The sequence below is a fragment of the Pogona vitticeps genome, chromosome 11, assembly GCF_051106095.1.
Source record: "Pogona vitticeps strain Pit_001003342236 chromosome 11, PviZW2.1, whole genome shotgun sequence".
Taxonomy (NCBI): domain Eukaryota; kingdom Metazoa; phylum Chordata; class Lepidosauria; order Squamata; family Agamidae; genus Pogona; species Pogona vitticeps.
Window position 1 is genome coordinate 9,418,718 of NC_135793.1, and position 26,530 is coordinate 9,445,247.

Consider the following 26,530-nt stretch of genomic DNA (forward strand, 5'->3'; position numbering starts at 1 on the left):
CCTGGGAGTAGAGCCACACGTAAGCCCAGAACAAAAGGAAATACAGTGGTGCCTCGCTTAACGATTGCCTTGTTAAATGACAAAACTGCTATACGATGACTGTTTTGCGATCGCAAAACGATGTTTTAATAGGCAAAATTCGCTTCCCGACGATTGGTTCCCTGCTTCGGGAACCGATTTTTCGCTAGACGTTTTTAAAACAGCTGATCGGCGGCTTCAAAATGGCCGCCCGCTGTGTAAAATGGCTCCCCGCGGTGTTTTTGGACGGATTCCTTGCTTTACAGGCACCGAAAATGGCCGCCCCTATGGAGGATCTTTTCTTGACGGTGAGTTATTCAGCCCATTGGAACGCACTGAATGGGTTTTCAATGCGATTTTTTTATTTTGCTGAACGAGGATTTCGCTCTACAGCGATTTCACTGGAATGGATTATCCTCGTTAAGAGAGGCACCACTGTAGTATCACAACCATGTAGTTATTGGCTGGTCATATGGAGAAGTGCTCAGCATTTTCAATTAGAAACCTTTTAAGTGCGTACTTCTGAATTACAGCAGAAAATTCAAAATGCCTCACCAAAGGGCAAATCCCGGAATCTTGCAGGATGCCAACTTCCTCAGTGCCCAGCGGAGCCAAAAAGCCTGCTGTGCTGCCAAATACCTCCTTGCTTCCAGTCCTCCTGAGGGCAAACTCTACTTCACTGGCAAATGTCATGTTGTGCTGAGCTGAAGACAAACTTGATGCTTCTGCAAAGGGACCTCTCATTCTGCTGGGCTAAATATAACTCCCCCAATACCATGGGCTTCTGTGCCATGTGGTAAACCCTCCTAGGGGGACCCAATTTGTGGGTGAATAACTCGGAGGTCTGATATCCAATCTTCACCAAAGTTGGCAGGCGTGTTGGGGAAAGAAATTGGAAGCTCTGTTGTGATTCTGGAGTCTCTAAGTACTTGGGGGGAGCTTTCCTGGCGGGGACCTCTTTGTGACTATATAACTTGGAGGTTCATGATCCAATGTTCACCAAACTTTCAGGAGTTGTAGAAATGCCTCTGAGGAAGCTTCCCTGAAAATTTGGTGACTCTAGGTCATGGATTCGTTGCATTCATTGATTCATTAACCTTGATGAATAACAGATCAAAACGAACAACCATTTTTTTCTTCGTCCCCATTTCTAATTGTGATTAGTGCTGTCAAAGACCACGGGGGTGGGGAGCTATATTTTCAAGTTACTTTGAACTGAGAAAAGGAAAGCCATCCTTTGCATAAAACCACACACTTAAGCAGAACTCAGCTGTCAGTTAGCTACTGCAAAAACAGAAATGCCACTGATTTTTTTTATTCTTACCAGAGTGGGGTGCAGGAAAAAAAAATACACATACAAAGCCTGATCAGTTATATTAAAGAGAAAGGATTCTCATCCAGAGCATTGTATGCCTGTATTTTCCGAGGAGAAATTGACTAACACTGACTATGTTAATACTCTTCCTTGTCTGCAAAATGTGCGTAGAGATAATTGGCGCAAGACAGCACCCAAGAAGTGCACCTTGCAACAGACCTTCTGTACCAAAAAAAATCACCCTCCGTTTATGCATCACATGCTCCAGCTAATGTGAAAACCCAGGGGCCTCTGGCCCTGCTTCCAGGCCAAAGCAAGAGCCTGGGAGGGTGTGCATCATCTCCCGATGATGCTGGAACTACAAATCCTATGGTCTGTGGCCAGTGGGCATGCCTCCTGAGGCTCAGGGGAGGTCAGGCCAGGGAAAGTGTGGACCCAACAGACCTTGCTTTGAGCCAGTGACAATCACGTAAAGGCTGTGTCTGCCTCAACTAGTGTCTTCAAATCGGGCCTGTCTTTGCACACTGGGTGAACATCCTATTGTGAATAGCCACACACGTAAGTGTGATCACAGAAGCAGATTTTGCATTTCTAGGTGTTTCTAGAGAAGGTTTTCCCCTCCACTTTGATCGAAGAGAGGAAACTTTCAATGCACCTGTATTTGACAAAGGAAGAATATTTTGATGGGTAAATGACCGTCTTGGATTCCTTGGCCTTTACGAGGCCTCTTTTGGGGCAGCTTTACATGCCCAAAATCCTGCTTGCCTCAAAGAGGGTCATCCATCCACCCACCCTGACTCTAGTCCTTCTTTGGCTGGGATCAGAGAGGGCAAGGAGCTATACTTCTGCCCTCCTTCCTCAAAACACAACCTAGAAAGTTTTCTCACAAGCCCAGCAGACGCTACTGAGAAAGGATTGCTAACGCTCATGTGGCAGAAGTGTGCCAGCCATAGGAAATGGACAGAGTTGAGCTCAGCAGAAGCTGCCCACAGGGAGGGCAAGGGGCCAGCCACTGGGGACTCTGCGGCTTCTTTTGGGTTTGCAGCCACTATGAAGCTGCCTTCTGCCTGTACCTACAAATACACCTAAACATCTTGTGGGCACTGGTCTCCAAAGCACATCACGATGATAAATGCACAGACAGATGTGTGAGACAACCCAGGCCGTAGGTAGAGACCCAACATCCAAAGACGGGAATTCAGCGTAAAAGGGTGAGAGGGAACTTCTGACATTCCCCAGGTGAATGGCTTATATTTGCATCTCGCTAGCAGTTATCTCAATTAATTGAGCCTTACAGAGAGCCACCTTAGGAGACCCCAGATTTTAGAACCGCCTTGGGTCCCCAGATGTTCTTGGACTGCAACTCCCAGAAATCCTGGCCAGCACAGCTGGCGGCAACAGCTTCTGTAGTTCAGAAACATCTTGGGGACCCACGGCTGGGTTCTAGACCATTGTTCTAGACCAACAGCTCCTCCCTAAGACTACAGCTCAGCTGTCACAAGAGCGACTAGCAGAGATAATTTCTGGGCTTAAGTACCCACGACAGTTACTCTTAGTTCTAACACGTTTGCTTTCCTGGGTAAGGGTTTGCTACAAAGCCAATTGTGGACAGAGACAGGGGAAGCCTACAGGCCAGAACTGGGCCACGTCTGTACCACTCCAGAGGTGCTTAGACTGCAATTGCAATGATCCCTAGCCAAAAGTGATGGATGATGGGATTTGAAATCCAAGAACATCCAGAGAGCCACAAGCTGTCCTCATTACTGCAAGTCAATATGACTAGTTTTCGCTGAACTCCCGCATCTAAGCAGGTATAGCTTCTTGTCTTGCATCAACAGTAAAGCAAACAGCAGTGCTTCTTGGGGAAGAGAAACAGTGGACAAGACAAGAAAAAGGAAGTGCATGAAAGATGATTCAGTTGCTGTGCTTCCCCCCTCCCCCCCCCCAATGTACAAAAGATCGTTGATATTTTGCTCAAGGTGGTGCGGGGTGGGGGTAAAAGGCATAAGGTGGAGGAAACAGGGAAAGTGAGACGGCTTTATAAGGGCCAAAATTTGCGCTTTACAGATCTGGGAAAGAAGGGTGCCGAGCACGAACTTCCTTCCCTAGTTTAACAGCTCGCCTCCCTCCCTTTCCCACATTTCCCGAAGCAGCTTCCTCATCAGCATGGCGAGTTTAGGCCACCAGCAGGCAGTAGAGAGAAAAGACGCGGAGAAGCCTAACTCTTCAAACACCGGCACTTGTGCATTTTTGGAAACGTCTGAAAATGGGAGAGGGAGGATCAATTTCTGATCCTATGGATCAGTTTTGTTGCATCTGACATTCTTTGCAAAACAGAGATTGCCGCATTTCCAAGAACAGCATATGTTCTGAAGTCTTGGTGCACCTGCCTGGCAAGCCCGGTTTCGTTGTCACTTTCAACAACAACAACAACAACAACAACAACAAAAAGGCACAAGAGCTACCCTGGAGTGTGGTGGCACTGATTCTATCCTGACTCAAGCTGCGCTAATTGGTTGTGCCTATTAAAATCCAAGACAGCCAGACAATCAGGGAGCACAGAGCGATGTGTGGGAGGAAAAAGGCGACGGAGAGTGCTGGATGGCTGACAATCAAGTAATGCTGTGGGGACCTCTCCTCCTCTTGCAACGGGAGGCCGGGTCTGTGAGGTATTCCAAATGCTCTCCTTTCCCTGGATCGGCCGCCCACCACCAGGCGTCCGGGCAGGATCAGGCTTGCAGCCCCAGGAAGCGGGCGGTGTTCAACACATCGTCTCTTGTCAGGTAGCAACCACAGAGCTGCCGATAACCCGTGAAAGACTCCCGGCCATGCAGAACGCGCCAGTTGTCCACAAACAGGGCCTACAAGAAGAAAAAGGAGAGAGTGAAAAGAGAAGTGTTTTCTGTAGCTGATCATTGTTAAATCCTCTCACTCAATGCCTTGAGTCCCCTCCATGGGGAGAAAGGCGGGCTACCAATGGCACTAGGTAAATAAAAAAATTCTTTCTGGTGCCTAGCAGATGGAACGTGTAGCCCGGACGGAAATGTAGCCCATGTTCCCCCCATACTTTTGGGGAACAAGAGAGGAGCACAGGAAGCTATGTTGCACCAGATCAGCCTAGTTGGCCACCTAACCCAGCAGGAGGGCCAGTCCTCTCTCATGCATTGTGGTGCAACGGTTAGACTATGTTTGCAGCCCCTCCTCCTGCAGGTATTTAAAGCCAGGCCCCTTGCCAAACAGGGCACCTCTGCGTGGGCCTCGGCATTGTGCAAAGTGCGACGCAACGGGCACATCTGCACTTGATGTTGAAGGAGGAGCTGTGTGGCTGCTGAGTCTCCAGGAGGACATGGGAAGTTTCCTGTCCCCTCAGCAGGCAATCCCGTTGAAGCCCTGGCTTGACCTCTAGAACGGGGAAATGGCCAGGAATGTGGACACAATCACTCCGAAGTGTCCCCTTCCAGAAGGTAAAGCCAGACGGCTCTCCTGGTTTGCTCGGGAGCTGGTGGTGATGAAACAAGTGGGGCAGAGACCAGGGTGACGATGGTGGAAAACCCAAAGGGAATCCAACCGACCATGGGCTAGGGCCCACCTCGTGCAGAATGTCCACGCGCCTGTGAACATCTACAAAGTTGTGCATGTCACAAATGCAAACGTTTCTGCTTATGGGGTCACCTGTGAGAAGCTCCAGGGAAGTCTTAAGAAACCTCTAACTCTTAAAGGAAACAGGGGAACAAGGACAGGCAACCTGGAAGGAAACAGCTATTCGAAGATCCAAAGCCCGCTGAGGTAACAGAAAGGACCTCCACCCTCGGACCACCCCACTTAAAGCCACCCCAAGCTTCTCGGAGGGGGGAAGAGGACAAAAATGGACCAAGTGGGGGGAGAAGGTCACTCTGCCAGCATGGCGAAACCACCCTCGCCCGGCCCCGCTGAAGCCAGAGGCCGAGGCTCGCCGTGCGACGTTACCTTGCCCGGCTTCAGCTTGACCCAGAGTTCGTTTTCCGGCCTCCTCAGCTCGGCAGTGAGTGTGCGGTGCGCAGCGTACCAGCGGTGGACCATGTCGTAGGGCACGGTGTTGATGACAGCTCTGTCGTAGTTGTTGTACCTGAGGGGCAGGGGAGAGGAAAGGCTCTCAGAGCAGAGAGGGCAGGGTCGCTGTGCGCGCGCGCACCTTTGGGAGCCCCACAGCGGGGCCAGAGAAGAGCTCAGGGATCTTTTTGACGGGGTGGGGGGCGCTTCTTTATATGCTCTCTTTTATCAAGGAGAGCAGATGCCTCCAGGGGAGGGACTTCTGAATCCTCCGCTACATGTCCCCTGTGTTTTCCCCCTTCCTCTTTTTCTGTGTTTTTCGTCCAAAGACGTTTCCCACACAGATATACGCAGAAACTCTTAAATAGGAGCCTGGCTCTTTTTAAAGAAGGAGAGAGGTGAAAAGAGATAAAGACTTGTACCTGCTCAGATAAAAGGGTGGAAGGTCAGTATATTTAACAAAGCTAAATCTTTTCAATGGAACCCAATGGTGTATTTGCATCTATGGAGCCAGAGATGGGCCTTGGGTCTTCGTTTTTTTTAATCACCTGGGGGCTCAAAATGAATTTTACAACTTGAGGTTCCATGACATAAGCAAGCAATTTCTAATTCAACATTACTTAGTGCAGAGGTATAGAAGTACCTATTGCTGCCAGTATGCTGAGGTGAGCCAGGATCAAACTCAAATGACATCCTGAAGTTAAAACAAAGCTGTTGTGAGAATAAAAGGAACCATAGGTATGTGGGAAGATGAACTATGAGTTCAACCCCTGGGTTCGCAGGATCAACAAAAGCTTTGTAAGTCTTACACATTTCCCAAATACAAAAGAGGTGGAGGTGAAATCAGCAGGAGAGAAAAGGAGACACGAATCCTTATTTCTCAGTTGAGAAAAACATCCGTTCCTTACAAGAGAAGCAGAAGCAAACTTTTTAAAAAAAATCACATCTGGGGTCACATTTCACATGACTGCCAGAAAAGGTGGGAAAAGTTAACAAAACATGGAAAAGTTACTTTTTTGGACGTTAGCTACTGGATTCCTCCAGTCAGCATAGCTACGTGGGGGGGGGGGGGTGTTTCTGGGAGCTGTAGTCCAAAAAATAACGCTTCCAAATTCCGGTTGCCAGGCACCAAACGAAAAACTTCTCAGAGGGCCAAATCTACGCAGATGGTGTCTCCCCCCACCCCCCAATTCCTCACCTGATCAGGTAGAGTTCATTGTTCCATGGGTAGACATTCAGGACGGGCCCAACCCCGATCATGTGGTTGTGGCACCTCCCCACATTCTCAATGTACTCGTGCTTGAGCGGCACCTTGGTCAGGAGCTCAAAGTCCTCCGGGGCTCGCTGGAGCACCTGCTCGGCTGCGTAGAAGCCGTCCACCAGCAGCGTCCGGCCGCCGGTCCCTTCGTGGCGGAGGCAGTGGAACACCTGGATGCTGTGGAGGGCACGGGAAAACCACCAGCAAGTCAAAAGCAACGAGCAAGCTTAACATTCGGACAGGGCAGTGATTGTCGAGTCCAGGATCGTACAATCTGTCCGGTGAGCTGCTCACTGATCGTTCTCAGAAGACAAATTTGCTACTTCACTCATTACTAGCACATTACTTTTGGCATGCATGTACACACACACACAAACACAAACACACACAAACACACAAACACACACACACACACACACACACACACACACACACACACACACATTTCCTTCTTAACACTTTACCAGTAGGTAATAAATACTGTTTACTTGTTAATCTTAACAAGTTTCTAAAAGGAGAACGTTTGGGCCATATGTATCTTAATGGCCCAAACATTCTCCATTTAGAAACATTTTAGGATTAACAAGTAAACAGTATTTGTTATCTACTAGCAAAGTGTTAAGAAGGAAATACAGTGGTGCCTCGCACAACGAGTGCCTCACACAACGATGAATTCACACAACGATGCCTTTTTCTGTTAAATTTGCTGCCTCACACAGCGATGTTTCCTATGGGGGATTTTCACACAACGATCTCCCTTTTCGCTCCTGTAAAAGTGTCTTACAATGTTTGGACGCTGTTTTAAATGATTGCAATGGTTAGTCCACCTCCTGAAACCTACGCAAACTGATTTTGGTGTTGTTCTGACACTTCGTTAATTTATGATGATTTTTTGTTTTTTCTCCATAGGAAACCATTAGACAGACCATCCAATGGTTTCCTATGGAGAAAAAACAAAAAATCATCATAAATTAACGAAGTGTCAGAACAACACCAAAATCAGTTTGCATAGGTTTCAGGAGGTGGACTAACCATTGCAATCATTTAAAACAGCGTCCAAACATTGTAAGACACTTTTACAGGAGCGAAAAAGGACTTCGCAAAGGCATTGAAATGTATTGAGTCGGCTTCAATACATTGCAATGAAGGAAACATTGTTTCACACAGCGATGTTTCCTATGGGGATTTTCACTCAGCGATGGCAATCCGTTCCAATTGGAACGGATTAACCGGTTTTCAATGCATTCCTATGGGAAATGGTGTTTCACAGAACAATGTTTCACACAACGTTGATTTTTTTTGGAACCAATTAACATCGTTATGTGAGGCACCACTGTATTACTTTTGCTGCCAGAAAAGTTAACCATGTTACTATTCTGACACATTATTTTTTTAATGCTATTTGATTTTTACTCATTATGAAGAATTTACTTTATTTATTATTTGTTCAGCTGGGACACATACAAGAATACAAAAACTGCCAAAAAAAATCTCCCTCCAAAGCAGTATTTTTAGGAATAACAGCTAATCGTTACTCCTTATGTCGAGCCCATCCTATGCCTTCCCAGTTATTACGTTACCTTCTAACAGGTAAAAATGTTATCTTTAAAGAGAAATGCATTACATGTTTACCTGTAAAGCACTATTTCAAGAATTTTTCAGGTGCCCTGCCCAGATCACAGAATCCCAGAGATTATATTACACCCACAACTTTCATTTGTCATCAGAAAAAATAAGTCCTCTATTTTTGGCATTAAAATCCAGCTGGCTTCTGATGTTTCATTAGGCATTACTAATAGGCCTTCAGCTTTTCTTTACACTCTTAAGGCCTAGAAACTTGTTTTTATTTTACTTTATAGAATAAAATACACGTAGCTCTGGATACTAAAGCAGTGTCTTTGTGCTTTTTATCTTATTTCAGTTATCAGTTCTTTGCGTCATATGCCTTCCCCTAAAATCTTGTCCAGGGTCAATATTGTTTAGGGCCTAAAAGTCTGTTATTCCAGCAAGACTTGAATTTAACACAGGCTATAGTGCCTTACAAACCTCTGCATTGATGCCTCTGGAGGATGATATGCTCTGTTACAAGTATAGCCAGTTTGTAGAACCTTATACAATTTGGCCAGAACAAACATCAAGGCATCATCATAAGAGGGTGGCTTACTTTCCTACATTGTTCTAAAAGCTGGAAAAGAAATATCCATAGCCAATAATAATTTCAGAGTGCTCTACTATTATATGTTTGTATATCCAACCAACCACCTTCCCAGAAGGGTAAGCCCATGAGAAATACCCTAGAGAGGGTCTGTGCGTCAGAACAGACCAAGCACAGAGAAGCTTTTTCAGCCCAAAGCCCAAATTCAGTGTTCAAAAGGATGCCTACACTACACAGTTATAGCAGTTTGATTTCACTTTAATTGCCATGGCTTTATCCCGTGGGAAGTTGATGGTCGTTGGATGAGCACTTTGAAGTCTCTCCTGTCGTTTAGGATCTCTTTGTTTTTGGAGAGATCTGATCTGGGCACTGTGACACATGCCCCAGTTATGTCCTGGCTTGATGACTGTAATTCACTCTATGTGGGGCTGCTGATGGAAAGTGTCAGGAAATGTCCAGTGGGTCCAGAATGCAGCAAAAAGGCAGCTGATTGGGGCTGGTTCTAGGGATCACATAAACCCCCTGTTACAGCAGGTTCATTGGCCGCCCATCAGTTACTTGGCACAATGTAAAGTGTTGGTTTTGATCTATAAAGACCTAAATGGCCTTTATAGGCCATCTCAAAGACCGTATCTTCCATCATGAGCTGGCTTGGGTGTTAAGATCATCAGGAGAGGCCTTTCTCTCGGTCCCGCGTCTGATGGGGACACAGGAGAGCGCCTCTCTGTCGCTGCTCCCAGACTGTGGAACTCCCTCCCACTAGAGGTTCTTCGGCAGAGAATTCCAAGCAGCTCACCAAATTACAACTTCCAGGATTCCACAGGATGGCAGTGCTTATAAATGCATAGTGTAGGCAGTCCTAGAGATGTTTGTAGAGGTGCATCCCCATAGGGAGTGGGCCAAAGACAAAAAGAGGGAACCAAAAATACCAGTAACTATTAGCTTGAAGTTTCTATTGTTGGTAACACAATGATGCAGTGCAAAAGATGGACCAACCACTCTATACTATTATGATTCTCCTGTACCCAACAGGACTTGCAACCTGTTCCCACTGATGGTGAAAAGATATACCTGGGATTTCATCCTCAGATGAAATAATGCAATAATCCACCCTAAACGCCATCTTCTGCAGAAAGATTTTTAAATTCATTTTTGTGTACATGACTGAAATAATCCTCTGATTATGTGCTCAGAGGAAGGGAACAGGAAACCACTTCTGAGCATTCTCTACCTGGGAAATCCTGAAAAGGTTCCTCATAAGTCAACATTGACTTGACAGTACGTGAATTTTTTTCTTATTAAATCTTCTCACGCAATCCAATCTCTTTGACTAAAAGAACTACACGAGTACTGTCTCAATTTCCTGTCTATTTCTTGAGCGGCTCGCACGTACCCACAGGGCTCCTGGAAGTAGGTGGTATCTGTGTGCCGGTCCAAAGCCAGCTTAGTGTAGGCTGTGTCTCCCCGGGAGAAGTCAGACGTGAAATGCCACATCCTCCCATAGATGGTCTCTCTAAAAGAAAGGAGAAAAATAGTATAGGGTTAGTGCGAAAGCTCAGGGAATCAGCCTACGACTCAGCGGTCAAGAAGGCTTTCTAGATTCATTCATTTAGGAAAAGTCACTTTGGGGTTTACAACTTCCAGAATCCGTTAGCCAGGACATCCTCTGGCAGTGCTGGGAACACCGTCCAGACACAGTTTAAATAAATTAGTGTATGGAAAATATCAATGCCCTTTTGTTTTAGATGAGAACCAGAAGGGCTAGAGATTAAATCTAGAATTAGGAACATGCATTCTTGGTCACCCAATAGCAAAGCTTTCTCTTATTTCAACTGTTCAACCGGATTCAGTCCTCTGAATTCTCTAGGGTTAAACAAACTGTGAGCCCAGCCTTTTACACAGCAGTCAATTGCTCTTGCAGGAGTAAAAATATTTATGAATGTCAGAACAAATCTGGGTGGATCGGACAAGAAAACAGTCAAGGACGGAGAGAGGAAGACAGGGAAGGAGGGAGAATTCAGTTAAGAAAAAGCCGAACATGGGAGGAAAAGATGTGAATAATTCTCAGATGCAACAGTGAAAAGGACTAGACGTTTCCAGGCGAATGAGCTGCTTAGAACCCGTGGGAGTCAAGCCGTCTTCAGGCAGAACAGAGAAAAAACATAAGCAGCCAACCAGTGCAATTTTTCCCCCCTGTCCTAATCTTTAAGGACAAACCAAGGGCAAGCTGGTAATTTCATTTTAATTGGATGGAAAATGCCTTCTCTCGCCTTTTCCTCTAGAGCCTGGAGGGCCGTTTTGATCTCTTCGTCTCCCATAGCCAAGGCTGCCCTCCTCACCCTCTCCTGTCAAAACAGGAAATACAGCTCACTGCGAACACTAAAACATTCCCATTGTCCCAAGAAATCACCCCTCATTTTTCTTTGCTCAGCTCCAGATCTCCTGGAGGGGAATCTGTATCCGGCCCACGCATCTGTGTAGCAACACAATGACCCACTTCAGACGTGATGGTTTTAGAAGAAAACATGGCAGGAAACGGTGTTTGTGCTAGAGAAACAAGAAACGTCCAGTATATTAGGATCAGCAGAGTGTTAGTATGAAAGGATGTGGACTTTGGCCTGGATGGGGGAAAAAAATCAACAGAAAATTTGTTTGGTGAAGAAAATAGTTGAACTGGGCTCTTTTTTCTCTCCTTGGGACCTTCCATGACATTTCCAATAAAAGCTTCCATCTTTTTGTAAAGACCAGCTTTATTCATAGACAACGTCCCTCCAGTCCACAGAATGATAAACAACAACACAGGTGGTTTCACATTTTGTTGTGGTTTGTTAGAAATGTGTTGGTGGCTGTTGTTTCACTTCTTAATCTATGTCGCAGGTCCAGCTAAAGGTCTATAATTTTATTTATTTATTTATTTATTTATTTATTTGTTTAATTTATACCCCACCTATCTGGCCCACCGGACCACTCTAGGCGGCTTCCAAATATAAAATCAAATAATAAAACATAGACAAATACATAATAATCAAACAAGAACAGCAGTAAAGATAAAAAGGAAAAGTAAGAAAAAAAAATCAAGAGTTGGCTGGAGGGAAGGCCTGAATAAACAGCCATGTTTTTAATTGGGTTTTAAAGGTGCCCAGCGTGGGGGCCGCGCGAATCGCCGGAGGGAGATTGTTCCAGAGGCGAGGAGCCACCGCCGAGAAGGCCCGGTTTCATGTCTTCTCCTTCCGGGCCTCTCTCGGCGTCAGGCTCCTCAGCCTCACCTCCTGACTCGCGCGGGTGATCCGGGTAGACCTTGGTGGGAGGAGGCGTTCCGCCAAATATTGAGCTCGTCCAGTGTAGGGGTTGGAGTGCTGGACTGTTATTGATAACTCCAGATTCTAGTCTGCTCTGAGACCCGAAACTTGCTAGGTTCCCTTCAGCAGCTCACCTCAGCCTGTTATACCTCACAGAGGTCTTGCTGTGAAACCAAAGTGGGCAGAAGCAAAGCCACAAATGCTGCCAAGAGCCTACTGATGAAAAGCTGAGATAACTCAGTCAGTTGGAATACCTGGCTGTGGAATCAGGGGTCGGGGGTTTGATTCCACACTGTGCCTCCCAGGAAAAGAGCCAGCCTAGGGAGCCTTGGGCAAGCTGTGTTGTCCCAAGGTTGGCCCTAGAGGATGGGCTTGGTAAGCTACTTCTGAGTACTTTATACCTAAGAAACCCTGGCAAGAGTCTCCTTCATTTGGAACTGAATTGACGACACATTATTATTATTATTATTATTATTATTATTATTATTATTATTATTATTATTATTATTATTATTATTATTATTATTATTATTATTATTATTATTATTATTATTATTATTATTATTATTATTGTTGTTGTTGTTGTTGTTGTTGTTGTTGTTGTTGTTGTTGTTGTTGTTGTGGATGATGATGATGATGATGATAATAATAATAATAATAATAATAATAATAATAATAAGAAGAAGAAGAAGAAGAAGAAGAAGAAGAAGAAGAAGAAGAAGAAGAAGAAGAAGAAGAAGAAGAAGAAGAAGAAGAAGAAGAAGAAGAAGAAGAAGAAGAAGAAGAAGAAGAAAATAAAATTTAAGGGTTGACATGGGTAAGGCTGCTACTAGAACCACCCCCGTTACCTTATCAAGCTGATCCTCTCTGCTAAGATCTCAGTGTCTTCTTTGGTTGGGGGAACGTTTTCCACAAAAGCAATCCCGTAGAGCAAAAAGTTCTGGAGAAATTCCTTCAGGCCCTCGTTGGACTCTAGGAAGCTCTGGCAGTCCACAGAGGGCACCTGGGCCTCCTGGTAGATTTGGGCGTTCCAGAGGATCCGGGGCTGCATCACCTGCCGCTTCTGCCCCTCGTAGCTGTTCTTCAGCAGCCATTCCAGGCTGTAGCGGGTCACATGACCATCTGGCCCTGGTGACGGCAGAGGAAAACACAGACATGCGGATCTCAAACGCTGTCCTTATTACACCCTCCCCTGGAATGTCTGTTAATTCATCAGCGTTAAGATAATTACCAGTCTCAGTACCCGTTATAGTTCTACTCCACTATATTCCCACCACAAACATGCATATGCATTTCTATAGCTGCCTGTTTAGGCAATGCTCCCCACCTCTGATAAAATGGGATGCAGTCCTGAAACACTTAGGCCAGATAACACCTGACTGACGTCTGGGTGTTCTGAGACTCTTTATTGCTTTTCAAAATGTTAGAAACAGTTCTGAACAGAAGAGGATCATTCTTATGTTTTGCAAACAGAATGGGGAGAAGGACCATCACCTGCCTCTTCTCGCAGTGCTTGCTGCCAATGTTTGTGACAGATATGTAATCACATATTTCTGTCCAAAGATGATGTTAATCGTTCAAGGCTGTCTGCCCAGATTCCCTTCTCACAGGAACAGTGTGAGATCTAAAGAGTGTCAGTGTGCAGCCACTTAAGCCACTCAGGGTGTGATGACACTGCAGGAAAAGTGTGAGTGGATCCGCTATGAGGTTGCACCTGGGAAGGTGGGTTTCCTCTAGTGAGTTCCCTTTAGGAAAAGAGAAGAGGAAACTGGCCATCTGCCTTGTTTACAGCTTGTTAAGACAGCTATGCATGGGTCATCCAGTTCTGCAGGAGGCAAGGGTACATCAGCGCTACCTTAACACTCTGTCTGTTTGCAACTTCTTCCCTTCTTTGTGCTGACTCCCCACTCTTTTTTTCTCATTCGATCTCTGGTTGCCTTAGTGTGCCAGTACTTGCACCAAGCTCTTTGAAAATAATAAGAAGTGGCTTGGAGACAAGAGGTGCTCAGTTGAAGGGAGCTGACAGCCCCATGAGCGTCCCTTTGAATTTCCTCTCCCTACCTTGAGTGAGGAAGCTGGGAGAACCAACCTCTGGCTGCTCACTCAGCCTGGAAGCTGCATCAGCTTGAACAATCATACTGCTTGAACCAATGTTAATGCACTGAAAAACTGTGGTCAAGGGGAAATAATATGAACCAGATTGTATTCTTGATGGCTTTCACGGCCAGGATCTGATGGTTGTTGTAGGTTTTCCAGGCTGTTTGGCTGTGTTCTGGAGGCTTTTCTTCCTAAATTTTTGCCAGTCTCTGTGGCCGGCATCTCTAGAAGACAGGAGTTAGATCTCTGTCTGTGTTCTGGCTCCTGTCCTCTGAAGATGCCGGCCACAGAGACTGGCGAAACGTTAGGAAGAAAAACCTCCAGAACACGGCCAAACAACCTTAAAAACCTATAACAACCACTAATCCGATTGTCCCAATCCTGGAGCATTTCCTGCATTATCTGTCAATGTAGACGTCCCCTCAGAGATCCCTGGGAGGAGAAAATAGCCCTGGGCGAAGATATACAGAAGTTACAGGAAGTGGAGCAGAGAAAAGTTTGAACACCACAATTTTTCAATATCTACAAGTTCAGCAGGAACGGCTTACACCATTTCCACTGGAGGTCACTGAGGATGAAAACATATGGCCCAAGAACAGAAACATGACAAGTACTGATTTGAGAAATGCGGCAGTCCCCTGCAGAACCACGTCTTTTTGTCCTAATTCCACACGTAAAAACCAGACTCCAGAAACTCACAGGTGAGAAAGAGCGTGGTATCATCTACTCGGACAGTCTGGGGCCTGATGCCCAGATCCACACTAGCAGTGTCCAGGCTGCGTTGGTTGGTCTTTGTGTTATAGCAGGATGCTGAGCGGCAGTGATCACGTAGCCAGACGTAGTCAAAACGCATGAGGGTGTCCCCATATTCCACCTCTAAAATGGAAACACAGGTGACTGCAGTTGGAACAGACAGCAATATGGCATTTCCCCTTCAGTTTCCGATGAACACAATGGCTATATGGCAGTGCATTGCACATTTAAAAATCCAGGTGGTCTCTGGGTCAGTATTTTAGGGCTGAAAATCCTTACTTGTCTTGTTGCTGTGTATGAGAACAAGCAGCAACCATATATGTCACCCAGTGCCATTTTTTTACCATTCATTCATTCATTCATTCATTCGTTCATTCATTCGTTTGTTCGTTTGACTTCTATACCACTCTTCTGACTGGTGGTCACTATGAGTAGTTTACAATAGTGACAATAACATAGAATAACACAAACATAATCAAAGTTGAAGAGAAAATTAAATTGCATTGTTGACAAGAATACTGTATGCAAAAATATTATTGGCGTGCCTTATGGTGTAAATGTGTGCAAAACTGTAATAGCTGCCTCACAGCATAAATTCTGAAAAATTGCAAATCTCAGATGAGCTCCCTGCATTTTACTCTGTCAAGAAATATACTGGGGTGGGCAATCTTAAAGCGGCCAAGGGTTATTTTTCAGATTTGGTGATAGCTTGAATTGTAAAAAGTTAATGGACATGGCTAAAGAACCTAATTTGCATTTAAATTTTTTTAAAGTCACTACAATGGATTTTTGTTAATGGAAAAATTACAGTAGTTTAATTATTATTTTCCCCCTAAATGCATCCACTTGCATCCTCTAGTGCAGTGGTCCCCAACCTTGGGCCTCCAGATGTTCTTGGACTACAACTCCCAGAAGCCTTCACCACCACCTCTGCTGGCCAGGATTTCTGGGAGTTGAAGTCCAAGAACATCTGGAGGCCCAAGGTTGGGGACCATTGCTCTAGTGGACAAGATTTTTTTTTAAAAAAAAAAAAAAATCTAACTATACCTGCTGCTCACTAAGATCTGCTGGGGCGGGCGCTTCCATGTCCTGCTAGAGAGCATAGAGAGGGCTTTTCTTGGCGGTAGCCCTTCGGTTATGGAATGCTCTCCCCTTGGAGGCTTGACTGGTGCCCACACTAATCTCAATTCAGCACCTCAGAAGAATCAGTACCTGGTTGAGGACCCGTTTCCATGTCATTCACAAGGTCACTTTGCCAGTCTGTGTTGGCATGGATGTAAGAATTTATTTTTTTCTGAGCAAACTGTTTTTGCATTTTTTTTTTAAATGAGGACCTGCAGGAAGCTGGGGGGGGGGGCTACATCCTGCCCATCCCTCAGGATACAAAACCAAATATATATAGTTATCATTCCACCATGGATTTTTTTTTTCTGGGAAGGCATCAATGCACTCCTCTGCCCACAGCCCTTCAACCTTCAAATCCCTCACCCAAGTGGTCCTCCTTTAACTTCCAGCCACCGTTTCGGGATTCTGATGCTGTGTTATGCCAGCGTGGCAAACCTGGAAGGGTTTTCCTGAAACCGAGCGGCCACAACAGGACCTGGGGCTTAAAACTTTTCTTCAGCAGGCAGTGGGAGCTGGAAAACAGGCGTGTCAGCTGATGCCCCCACATCCTGTCAAGGGAAAACAAAAGAGAACATAAGGACATAAGAAAAGCCCTGCTGGATCAGGCCAAGGGCTCATCTCGTCCAGCTTCCTCTCTCTCACGGTGGCCCCACCAGATGCCTCTGGGAGCCCACGAGAGACCACGAGATCCCTGTCTCCTGATCCCCCTGCCCTGCACCTGGCCTTTCAGAGCTACCTTCCTCTTCAGCCTGGAGATTATCCATCCCCTTCATGGCCTGTCACCTGCGATGGACTTTTCCTCCAGGTATCTGTCCCGTCCCCTTTTAAAGGCATCTGGGCCAGATGCTATCACCTATTTCAGCACGAACCTATTTCAGAGAGAGAGGGAGGGAGAAAGAAATTTCTAAAATGGCAATTGTCATCCTGGTTGGGAACAATGGGACATGTAGTCTGGGCTGTCTGAAGGGCACCAAGCTGGGAAAGGCTATACTATGATCTACCACTGGAGACCACTGGCATTTCTGGGTCCTTTTGGACTGTGCAGCTTGCCCAAGGCCACTTAGGCTGGCTAGTCTCCTGAGACATACAGCGGGGAATCGAACTCATACCTACCTACCAATACAGCCACCTCGATTAAATAATAAAGTAATCAACCTGCCTCTCTCTTAATATGTTCCATTAAGATCATCTGGCAAGGAAGAGTGATCAGGAACAAGCCTAGGCAAACGAAGAGCGTGTTCAGCTGGCAGAGGGAAACCCCACATGGAGAGCCCGCCTGATCATAATGGGGTGACAATCCTTTTAAGGGAAGCTCCAGATTTCATCCCACCATAGAAATGATCTGCATTGACCTCAAGGGGAACAGCCAGAACTACAACCGTCATTTTCAGATGAGCGAGGAGGCTAAGCTGAGCATGTAATCATGAACCACAGTTAACAACAACGATGCGTCGTCAAGTCAGTTCCAACGTACGGCGACTCTCTCAGAGGTTTCTAGGTATCAAGTGCTCAGAAGTGGTTTTCCAGTCCCACCTTCTTGAGCCAGGTAGCTTGCTTAGGGCTACAGAAGCGGCAGGGAGTTCCTGTCGTCTTAACCAGGTTCTTGGCTGGCTCCCCTCCTATAAGGCACAGTAGATATTCAGAACTTCTGGTTCTGCAGCCAACCCACTCCAATCCACTGAGCTATGTACAATACTGGATCAAGTCCTTTAGCTTCAGTTCCTACTTCTGGGGTCTCTGAAAGACAGCAGTTCCATTCTTTCCAGCTCTCTGTGACTACACAGTGTACGTTTCTCAAGATCAGAAGACACCTAAGCAGAGTGGTATTTACACTAAACCCTGAGAGGAGGCAAAAAGTCAGATAAATCAGTGGTTTAGGTCTCTGGCTGTGGAGCCAGAGGTTGGGAGCTTGATTTTCATTGTGCCTCCCTGATAGGGGCTAGATGTAGTGATCCACAGGGTCCCTTCTAGCTCTGCAGTTCTAGGATCACCTAAATCATTCTGATCTTCAAGGCAGTTTTACGTAGCCAGCCAACTACACAATCTACTCATGAAGGAATAAAAAAAAAGACACAGAACAGCAGTCAAAAGCCTCAGAAGTTATTTAAGGAATTTCACATTTAAAAAAATAATGCTTAGAGTCGATCATGTAAAGCTGCTTATAATCGCAGAATAACTCAGGACACAGTTTCAGAGGATAATTTCAGCCAGGTAGGCACCAATCTTTTGTAACCTCATTGTTGTGAGCCATCTATTCCTAAGAGATAAGATGGCAGCCTTAGATAAATAAAGCAAGAATGTTGGGGACGCATGTTAAGAAGTGGAGAATGAAGTTGCAGATGTTCCCGTATGTCCGACAGTATTATAATGTCACACAGGTTACAAACAACTTCTCCTCCCAAAAGACACTGGATATCCTCACCTGTATCCATAAGGCACAGGTGGAGATGGGAAAGATCTTGAAAAAGTTCTCTTGGAGGGCAACTCTGAGAATCTTCCAGTCAATGGCACGTGGGCTGAGGAATTATGGGAATTGTAGTCCAAAAAAAGAGGAAACTTTCCCATGATCCGTATGGAGCATACTTAAAGCCTGCAGTATTTTTGTTTATTTTCAGATAACCAGAGACCCCACCAACAGGAGCCAGATAGAAAAAGCATATGTTTATAATTAAGGAATTCTGACCCTGGGAATTTGGTTTTTTTATTGCTAAGATTAAACAGATTAATATTTCCTGTACACACAAAAAAAACTTCAACTCTGGCTTAGCCCAAACTTTCCTTTATTTTTGCAGTACAGGGCGGGAGAGAGTCATTTCACTGCTGTTATTTGCAGCATGGGCTTAAAAATCCTTGCTTATGTACTGGAAATCACCTAGAGATCTACCGCTAGATCCAAATCTACTTTCTACTCACACTCGCCATATGACGATCCAGTTTCAAAGAGTTTAGAGGACAGCAATTTCTCATGTTTTGGACAAACAGTTGGAGGAAAAAGGAGTTAGTGACCACATCAGCTGAGGGACTGTGGTAGTTTTAACCACAAAACAGATTTGCCAAACTCAGTGTACAGTGGTGCCTTGCTAGATGATTGCCTCGTGGGACGAAAAACCCGCAAGACGATTGTTTTTTGCGATCACTATGGTGCCTCGCAAGACGTTTTTTCTATGACCGTGCTTCGCAAGAGATTTCTTTAGACTGATGCTTCGCAAGACTTTTTTTTTTTTAGACCGATGCATAGGGAACCTTGCAAGACGATTTTTTCACAAGACGACAATTTTGCAGAATGAATTAAAATCATTTTACGAGGCACCACGTATATACTCTTGGCAAAGGCGCAGTAACCAAATACACACCCTGTTAAAATGCAAGTCCAAACCGTACAGGAAAGTCAAAACAAAACACCAACTTCCAGGCGAAAGTCAACAAAATATCACAGATGAACAGGAGGCGAACGAGTCGTGACAACACACTCGGTGTCAGGCATCCCAAAGTCCACTTTTTATCCTTGATCACTCCTGATTTTTCCGAAGATAGTTGAGAACAAAAGCAAAGCAAAGCAGAGACCTGCTTCGAAGCATTCAGAAGACTTTCTAGCGATCCCTTGTGTCTACTGACATGAAATTAGAAGCCGAAACCAAGAGGAAAAAGAGGTTACGAGCTGGTAGGCGCTCAGACAAACCTGCCACAAACACCCCCTTCTTGTTGAGCGAGCCCGAGGTGAACGGCTGTTATCTTCTTTCCTGCACACGTTTTCTACTCCACTTTCCAACCCAGTATCAAAGGTTGCCAGAGAAAGACTGAACATGCCTCGGCTAAAGGACCCATCCTCTTCAATCTAATTAGGGCAATTCTGGCTGCTTCCTTCCAGACACTCTTGGATCACATCCCAGAGTGTACGCAGCTTTAACCCTTCACATTAATTCAGGATGTTTAAGGAGCCTGAGAGAAAGCCCCCACATAAGGCATTTTTTCCAATATGTTATTATTTTATTAGAAGGGTTTATCCATTGCTTTCCTGGCCAAGCAGGGCCCCCAAAGCCATGGGCCACAAAAGATATTTAAACCTTATTTCACAGTAGATTAAACACCATTTAAAAAGAGATTTTTTAAAACAATCACAGAGAAACTGTAATGGGACAGAAACGCTGTATACCTACCAGAAAGATCAGCAATGATGGAGCCAACCTCACCTCTCTTGTATGTGTGTTTGTGGGGGGGGGGATTCCCAAACTCAGGAGCGACTACAAAGAAACCTCTGGATTTTTTAAAAAGTGATTTACTAGATAGCTCAGTGCTTTAGGTATCCGGCTGCAGAGCCCGAGGCTGGGAGTTCGATTCTTCAGTGTGCCTTCTGCAAGTAGAGCCAATCTGTGTGGCCTTGGGCCAGATGCACAGTCCCAGGATCCACCCCCCCCAAAAGAAGGAAATGGGAAACCACTTCTGCGTATTCTCTACCTGCAAAACCCTGAAAAGGGTTCCCATAAGTCAGAATTCACTTGACAGCACAGAACTATTATTATTATTATTATTATTATTATTATTATTATTATTATTATTATTATTATTATTATTATTATTATTATTATTATTATTATTATTATTGTAATTATATACTAGCCTATTGTCCATGACTTTGGAGTGCTTTAGAAAAAAAAGTAACTGTAACACAAACAAGGTAAAACAGCCAAAACAGAGCATGTCAAGATAGTAAAATGATGTGACCCAGCAGTAAAATCTAAGCACTAACCCCAGAAGTAAATATTAAAGACTAAATACCTGCTGGAAGAGCTTAGCCCGGTATATAAGTGGTATTAATGAGGATGGCAGGTAGATTGCATGCTTTAAAGAAGAAGAAAATATTACCAGCAGTTAATCATCAACTCTCCTCAGCTCTTGGTTTTAGGAGGAGACTGAAAAGTTATCTGTCAAGAAGGACTCCGAGAACTCTGTTTACCTCCAAGCTTGGGCTGAAGATGAGAAGAATGATTGATATCTGCGGATCCGTCCCACACAACCCAAACTCAGCGGTGACCGGGAGCTTGGAGCCAGACTGTCTTTTAAGAGGCAGACCTGGCCATGGTTCCAGAGGAGACGATCCACTCGCACCCGGAGGTGGTTGCACTGGGATCAAAGAGGCTGAGCGGCAGAAGGCAGGGGAAAAAAAAAAAGAACCACTGCAAATCTGCAGCTGATCCTCAAAGAGAGATAACATTAGGACAGAGGGGCCAAAGAACCTTGGGCGCAAGCTGCCCGGCCAAGGGCAAGCATGTGGTCTGGTTGCAGGCGGTGGGCTGCTGCTCAGCAACGGAACAGTATTGCTATGGAGATGGAGGAAAGGAGAGTTGGGAAAAAAATAACAACAACAGTGCTTTGCCTACCTGTTTAATCCTCTCCCTACTGCTGAGCACAGGGCAACACAACTTACTGCTGATTTAGTTAAAGGCAGTCTCACTATTTAAAAAAAAGGGGGGGTCAGGGGGAAGAAAAAGCTGACTGCACCCTAACAAGAGAAGAAGAAAGACAAGGTTGACTTACAGACTCCAGAGAGGAAGTCATTTGCTCTAGCAGGACAAGACACAGTGGGAGCACGGGGATGGAGGGATAAGATAGAAGAAATGGGCTTCATTGACACAACCAAACATTATATGTCTTCTTTATAATTCCGGACAGCCAGGCTCTCCTCTGGGGTACCCTAACCTAGAGGTCGGGATTCACATTCAGCCAACAGTTGGGAACGATGGCCATGCAATCCCCATCTGGTGGGTCACGCTGTCTTTCTCAGTGATATTAAAGCAGGATAGAGTGTGAAGGTCTTATAAAGCACCAAACAGCCCATATTCCCAACTCAAATGTTACCTTAAATAATGCATGGGGATGGCATCACCCTCCAGCTGTGGCTGGATTATCGCTCCTGTTATCGGTGGCCATTGGCCATTCTTTCTACAATGGGAACTGGAGCCCACCCATTTCTTAGAGGGTGCCCCAAGCCTGCCTTAAGCTGTTTTGTTTCGGAGAAGGGAAACTCCTCAATCTGATAGGTTTTTCTGTGTTTGTTTTACTGAAGAGCAGAAATGCCAAACTCTCCCACCACCGAAGAACACGGATGCACACATACACAGGACTGGGGATCAGTTACCAAATTCCCCTTAAAGAAACACCTCCTGATCCTTAAGTGTTCCCGTCGACAGTGGCTTTGCCCTCTGGATCTCAGACCGGACACCCACCTCAGCGGACCTCTCAAGAAAAAATTAATACTCTGATCAAAGGACAAGCAAGAGACTGCATTTGCTTTGCTGTAGGTTTTTGCAAAAATTGAACAATAAGCAGCTGATGGCTCTGACTCCTTTCATTTACCTCATCCTCTCGAAACGAGTCTGGATCCGTTCATTGCCAAGTTTAGCTCCTGCTGCCCAGCTCTTCTAAAAAACTCCCACTTCCTACGAGGAGACAAGCTGTCATTTGGCCCTGAATAGAACAAACTGAATCCCCACAACCCTGAGTGCTCACTGGAAGGACAGATCCTGAAGCTGAGGCTCCAATGCTTTGGCCATCTCATGAGGAGAGAAGACTCCCTGGAAAAGACTCTGATGTTGGGAAAGTATGAAGGCAAGAGGAGAAGGGGACGACAGAGGATGAGATGGTTGGACAGGGTCATCGAAGCGACCAACATGAATTTGATCCAACTCCGGGAGGCAGTGGAAGACAGGAGGGCCTGGCGTGCTCTGGTCCACGGGGTCACGAAGAGTCGGACATGACTTAAAGACTAAACAACAACAAATCCCCACATAATTAGTTCACATGGGTTTCGCTTACAGACAGAGTGAGGACTCCCCAGGAGTACAACACCACCAAGTGGAGGATGGAGAGGAGGGACAATAAATAACCCTGCAGGGTTGTGTATGTGAAGGAACTTGTGCCTCAGTCCCTACAATTGATGGCAGTCATAGTTCGACATGTATTAAACTATGGTTGAATAACTAAGTTGCCTGCAACCTGCCAGATGTTGCTGTCATGCAACCCAGCACCCCTCATGATGGCGGTACTATACAGGGCTGAAGAAAGCTGCACCTTAATAACATCTGGAGGGCCACGTGTTCCCTTGATAGAAAAGGGAAGAACCTCCTGCCCTTATTGGGATGGAGTCAGATTTAGTCAGAGCAGCAAAGGCAGAAGTAATTTTACTCTGACTAGAGATGGGTATGAACCGCATGCTTTCGAACCGCTAGGTTGGCGGGAGCTGGGACAAGCGACGGGCGCTCACTCTGTCACGTGGATTCGATCTTACGACTGCTTGGTCTTCTGACCCTGCAGCACAGGCTTCTGCGGTTTAGCCCGCAGTGCCACACACAGAAAGAATCCATCAAAAGCAAAATATAGGTGTATATGCAATCAAGAGGAGAATGCAATGTGTCTGTCAATTACAGGAAACAACAGGCAATATTATACAAGGGAACACTGGCAGATGGAAGGCTCCTGCATATTACAGATATGAACAGATTACGATCAGTAAGATGGGACCAATACATCTGGACTCACTCACTTTGATGCAGTTGGACAGTTTGGTGTCACCACAGCTCAGATTAACTTCCAGGCCCTTTGATGGCTCAAAGAACTAATGTGCCAGCCATAGAACAAGGCTCAGTCGAGCCATTACTGATGCTCAGTAGCCTTTTCCTTATCAAATCATGGAAGCCAAAAAGAAACTTGAAAAACATCGCCTTCTCGGATGATCCTTGCAAATAACAGCGGAAAAAGTTACAGGCCCTGCAATGTTAGATAGCACCCCACCGAGGGCTCCCATTTCTCCTCCAGAGGTCCACTGCATTTTTTTGCTGGATGCAAAGTGGGGGAACTTCTCCTTTTAGCAGTATTTGGGGTACAAAGAAAGAGTTATGTCTTTCCTTCCTCTTCCACCAACCTGCCTACTCGCCTGCCTGAAATTTCTGGTCGCCAAAGGTGACCAGATAACTGCTTAAATATAATTCTGTTCTCAACAGTCAGGATTATTCTGTTGCCTTTTTACTGTTGCCTTCTTACAACACACAATCACATTCACACCTGATTTCTATTCAAGATGGCAATCATAAAATATGGTTGGAATAATGGAAAGAATTCCAGACAACAGGTTGTGTATGCCTGCTACCAGCACTTTGCTCACTGTCTCTAGAAACTGGAAACTTATTTTATAGCCATATTGTGCTGATTGGGAAAATATACAGAATTATTAAATTAAATGAAAAGAATCAAGTTGCACCCATAAAGGCTGACAATGTCACCACTTATGGCATTTTTTTGGAAATAAAAATTTTCTGATTCCTCTCTCCCAAAGGTCATGAGGCTCCGCATAACCACTGTGCAGCTCCTTTTTCTTTTCCCTCTTTCCTTTTGTTACGTCTGCATTTTTTGATATTTTTTTAATTGCTGTCTTTCTTTATTCTTGCACTTCCAAGCTTTGCCAGCCTATTGCACAAAAAGATCTATAGTTAACAGCAGATTGTCAAAGGAGATGAGAGGGAAGCTTCAATTGCAGAAAAATGCATTATCTGCAACACTGATCCAGCGCTATGTCACTTGGAATAAAAGAGAGGAAAAAAAGACTCGCTAATTTGAAGGAACAAAAACCACAAAAGAAACTCCCACTGTAAATGTTCAGAAAAAACCATAAGCTCCAGATAATAGAGTAGCGGACAAGGATGGAGTCAGGACAGACGCATGGGTGGATCAAAGTGCCAACCTCAGTCTATTTAAGGTGATTCAAAGAGTGTTGAATCAACCCAGTCCAGTGAGCTCATGACATGAATCAAGACAATAATAGACTGAGACAACTCTCAGATTTTTTCAAAGGCAATATCATTACACCCTTAGATTGGGACCAGCAGAGGGACTGGAGGATAGATGTTACCCTCTTTATATAAATGCTTCCACTGCCACTGGGAGAAACTGGTACAGGAGGTGGAGAGTGACAGATTGGCTGCAGGTAACTTTAACTGGGGCCGCATGGGAGAATCATCCTTTCATAACAAAATCTGCATTATAGATTACGTTATGAAGAAGGAAAAATATAAGAACCGTATTTATGTGTGTAAGATGTGTATTAAGAAAGCAACAAGTATGTTTCTTTATTACACAGTATTGATCCCTCCCATCGTTTTCCTATCCTCAGATTTTGCTAAACTCGGGGGGGGGGGGGAATTATGCTCCACTGGCTGAGAATCACTGGGCAAGAAAGACAACACAGTCTGACCTGGTGCGTAGCCTTGTGTTATTTTGTGATAAGAACCATCCAAGGCAAAGACTGAAAAATTGCTTTTTCAGTCGACAAAATCTCTAGCCCTGGTAAGAGATTCTAGGAACGGTACATCAAAAAAGTTCCCTGGGCTCTGTTAAGTGGACTTTTCTCTAGCAAATACATGGAGTAATGATGAAAGCAAGCCTACATCAGTGAGATCTACAAACGGAATGTGGCCCCGGGGGGTTAAACGTCCACCAGAATATGCCCAAGCTTGACCTGTCAGGCGGCATGTAAAGAATCAAATGACAGGTACTTATTTGTTCAACAGTTTGTTCAAATACTTCATTCCTGAAACACAGGTTCTGGAATGGGCTGCATTCTGACACCTATTCACACAAGAGCAAGCTGGCCGGACAGCTCAAGAGTCATCTGCAGAGCCAGAGGTTGACGGTTCGATTCCCCGGGGGGTCCTCTTGGCAGAAGAACCAGCCTGGGTGGCCGTGGGGCCAGCTGCCTGGGGGTCCCAGGGCAACCCCAGAAGAAGGGAATGGGAAAACAATTCTTGATACCCAGAACGCCCCCCTCCTAGAAAGGGTCGCCATAAATCGGGATTAACTTGATGCCCTGTTACTCCGATAAACCGCACTGCCCATTTATTCGTGTTGACACCCCAGATTTCCTCCCAAGAGATCCCACTTTTCTTGTAAGAGAAACAAACCAATATAGTAGACATTGTCTAGAGGAGCGGGGTAAAAAAATCAAATAAATAAATAAATAAATAAATAAATAAATATCATTTCCTCCCCAGGAAACACGCCTAGGACCCTTTAAAAAACAAAACAAAAGAAAGAGTGCTTCCAATGCCAGGGAAAATCCTTCTTTTCTCCCTAATCCTATCAGGCTGGACTTCACCCATGCTTTCTCGGTGGCAAGGGAAAGGCACTTTGCACATGCTCAGAAACCCTTTCAACCAGTCCCCCAGGAGAGCCACGGCGAACCCAGTCGCTACAGTAAATGTTTCTGCATTTCCCTTTGCAGTTACCCTCCTCCCTCCCCCCCCCCGCAACAGCTTCAGCCCCACTACTCACCTCGCAGGGACCCAGGCGATCGAGCAGGGGCCCAACCGGGCCCCGCCCCTCCAGGCGGAGCTACCATAGAGAGCCCCGCGCGGAGCGTGGAACCGGCCGCCGCCGGGGAGAAGAGAAAAGACGGGGATGAGGAGGGGTGTGGCCATACACTTCCGGTTCCC

At 45.4% G+C, this 26,530-nt stretch overlaps 1 protein-coding gene across 5 annotated transcripts; it reads right to left on the reverse strand.

Annotated features, from left to right (window-relative positions):
* Positions 1-3,599: 3,599 nt before the first annotated feature.
* On the reverse strand, positions 3,600-26,530 carry TMLHE (trimethyllysine hydroxylase, epsilon). Of its 5 annotated transcripts, XM_078380755.1 has the most exons (9): positions 26,370-26,477; positions 16,786-16,918; positions 16,413-16,597; positions 14,871-15,047; positions 12,923-13,202; positions 10,169-10,288; positions 6,561-6,797; positions 5,300-5,438; positions 3,600-4,194 (listed from the first exon to the last, which is right to left on the reverse strand). In XM_078380755.1, exons 3-9 carry the CDS (start codon positions 16,594-16,596, stop codon positions 4,063-4,065), a joined length of 1,269 nt encoding a protein of 422 aa, XP_078236881.1. In that variant the 5' UTR covers position 16,597; positions 16,786-16,918; positions 26,370-26,477; the 3' UTR covers positions 3,600-4,062. The 5 variants fall into 5 exon arrangements, with proteins under 5 accessions (XP_078236881.1, XP_072837606.2, XP_072837604.2 ...); XM_072981505.2 differs by lacking the exon at positions 16,786-16,918 and having other exon boundaries at positions 26,370-26,530; XM_072981503.2 differs by lacking the exons at positions 16,786-16,918; positions 26,370-26,477 and adding an exon at positions 21,004-21,131.

Excerpts from the sequence above, each read along its gene's own strand:
- TMLHE (XM_072981505.2), bottom strand. The coding sequence starts at position 26,515 with ATGGCCACACCCCTCCTCATCCCCGTCTTTTCTCTTCTCCCCGGCGGC. Across the intron at positions 16,598-26,369 it reads ATCGCCTGGGTCCCTGCGAG|GATGTGGGGGCATCAGCTGA; the intron begins GTGAGTAGTGGG and ends TTCCCTTGACAG. Across the intron at positions 15,048-16,412 it reads GTTAAAGGAGGACCACTTGG|AGGTGGAATATGGGGACACC; the intron begins GTGAGGGATTTG and ends TTTCCATTTTAG.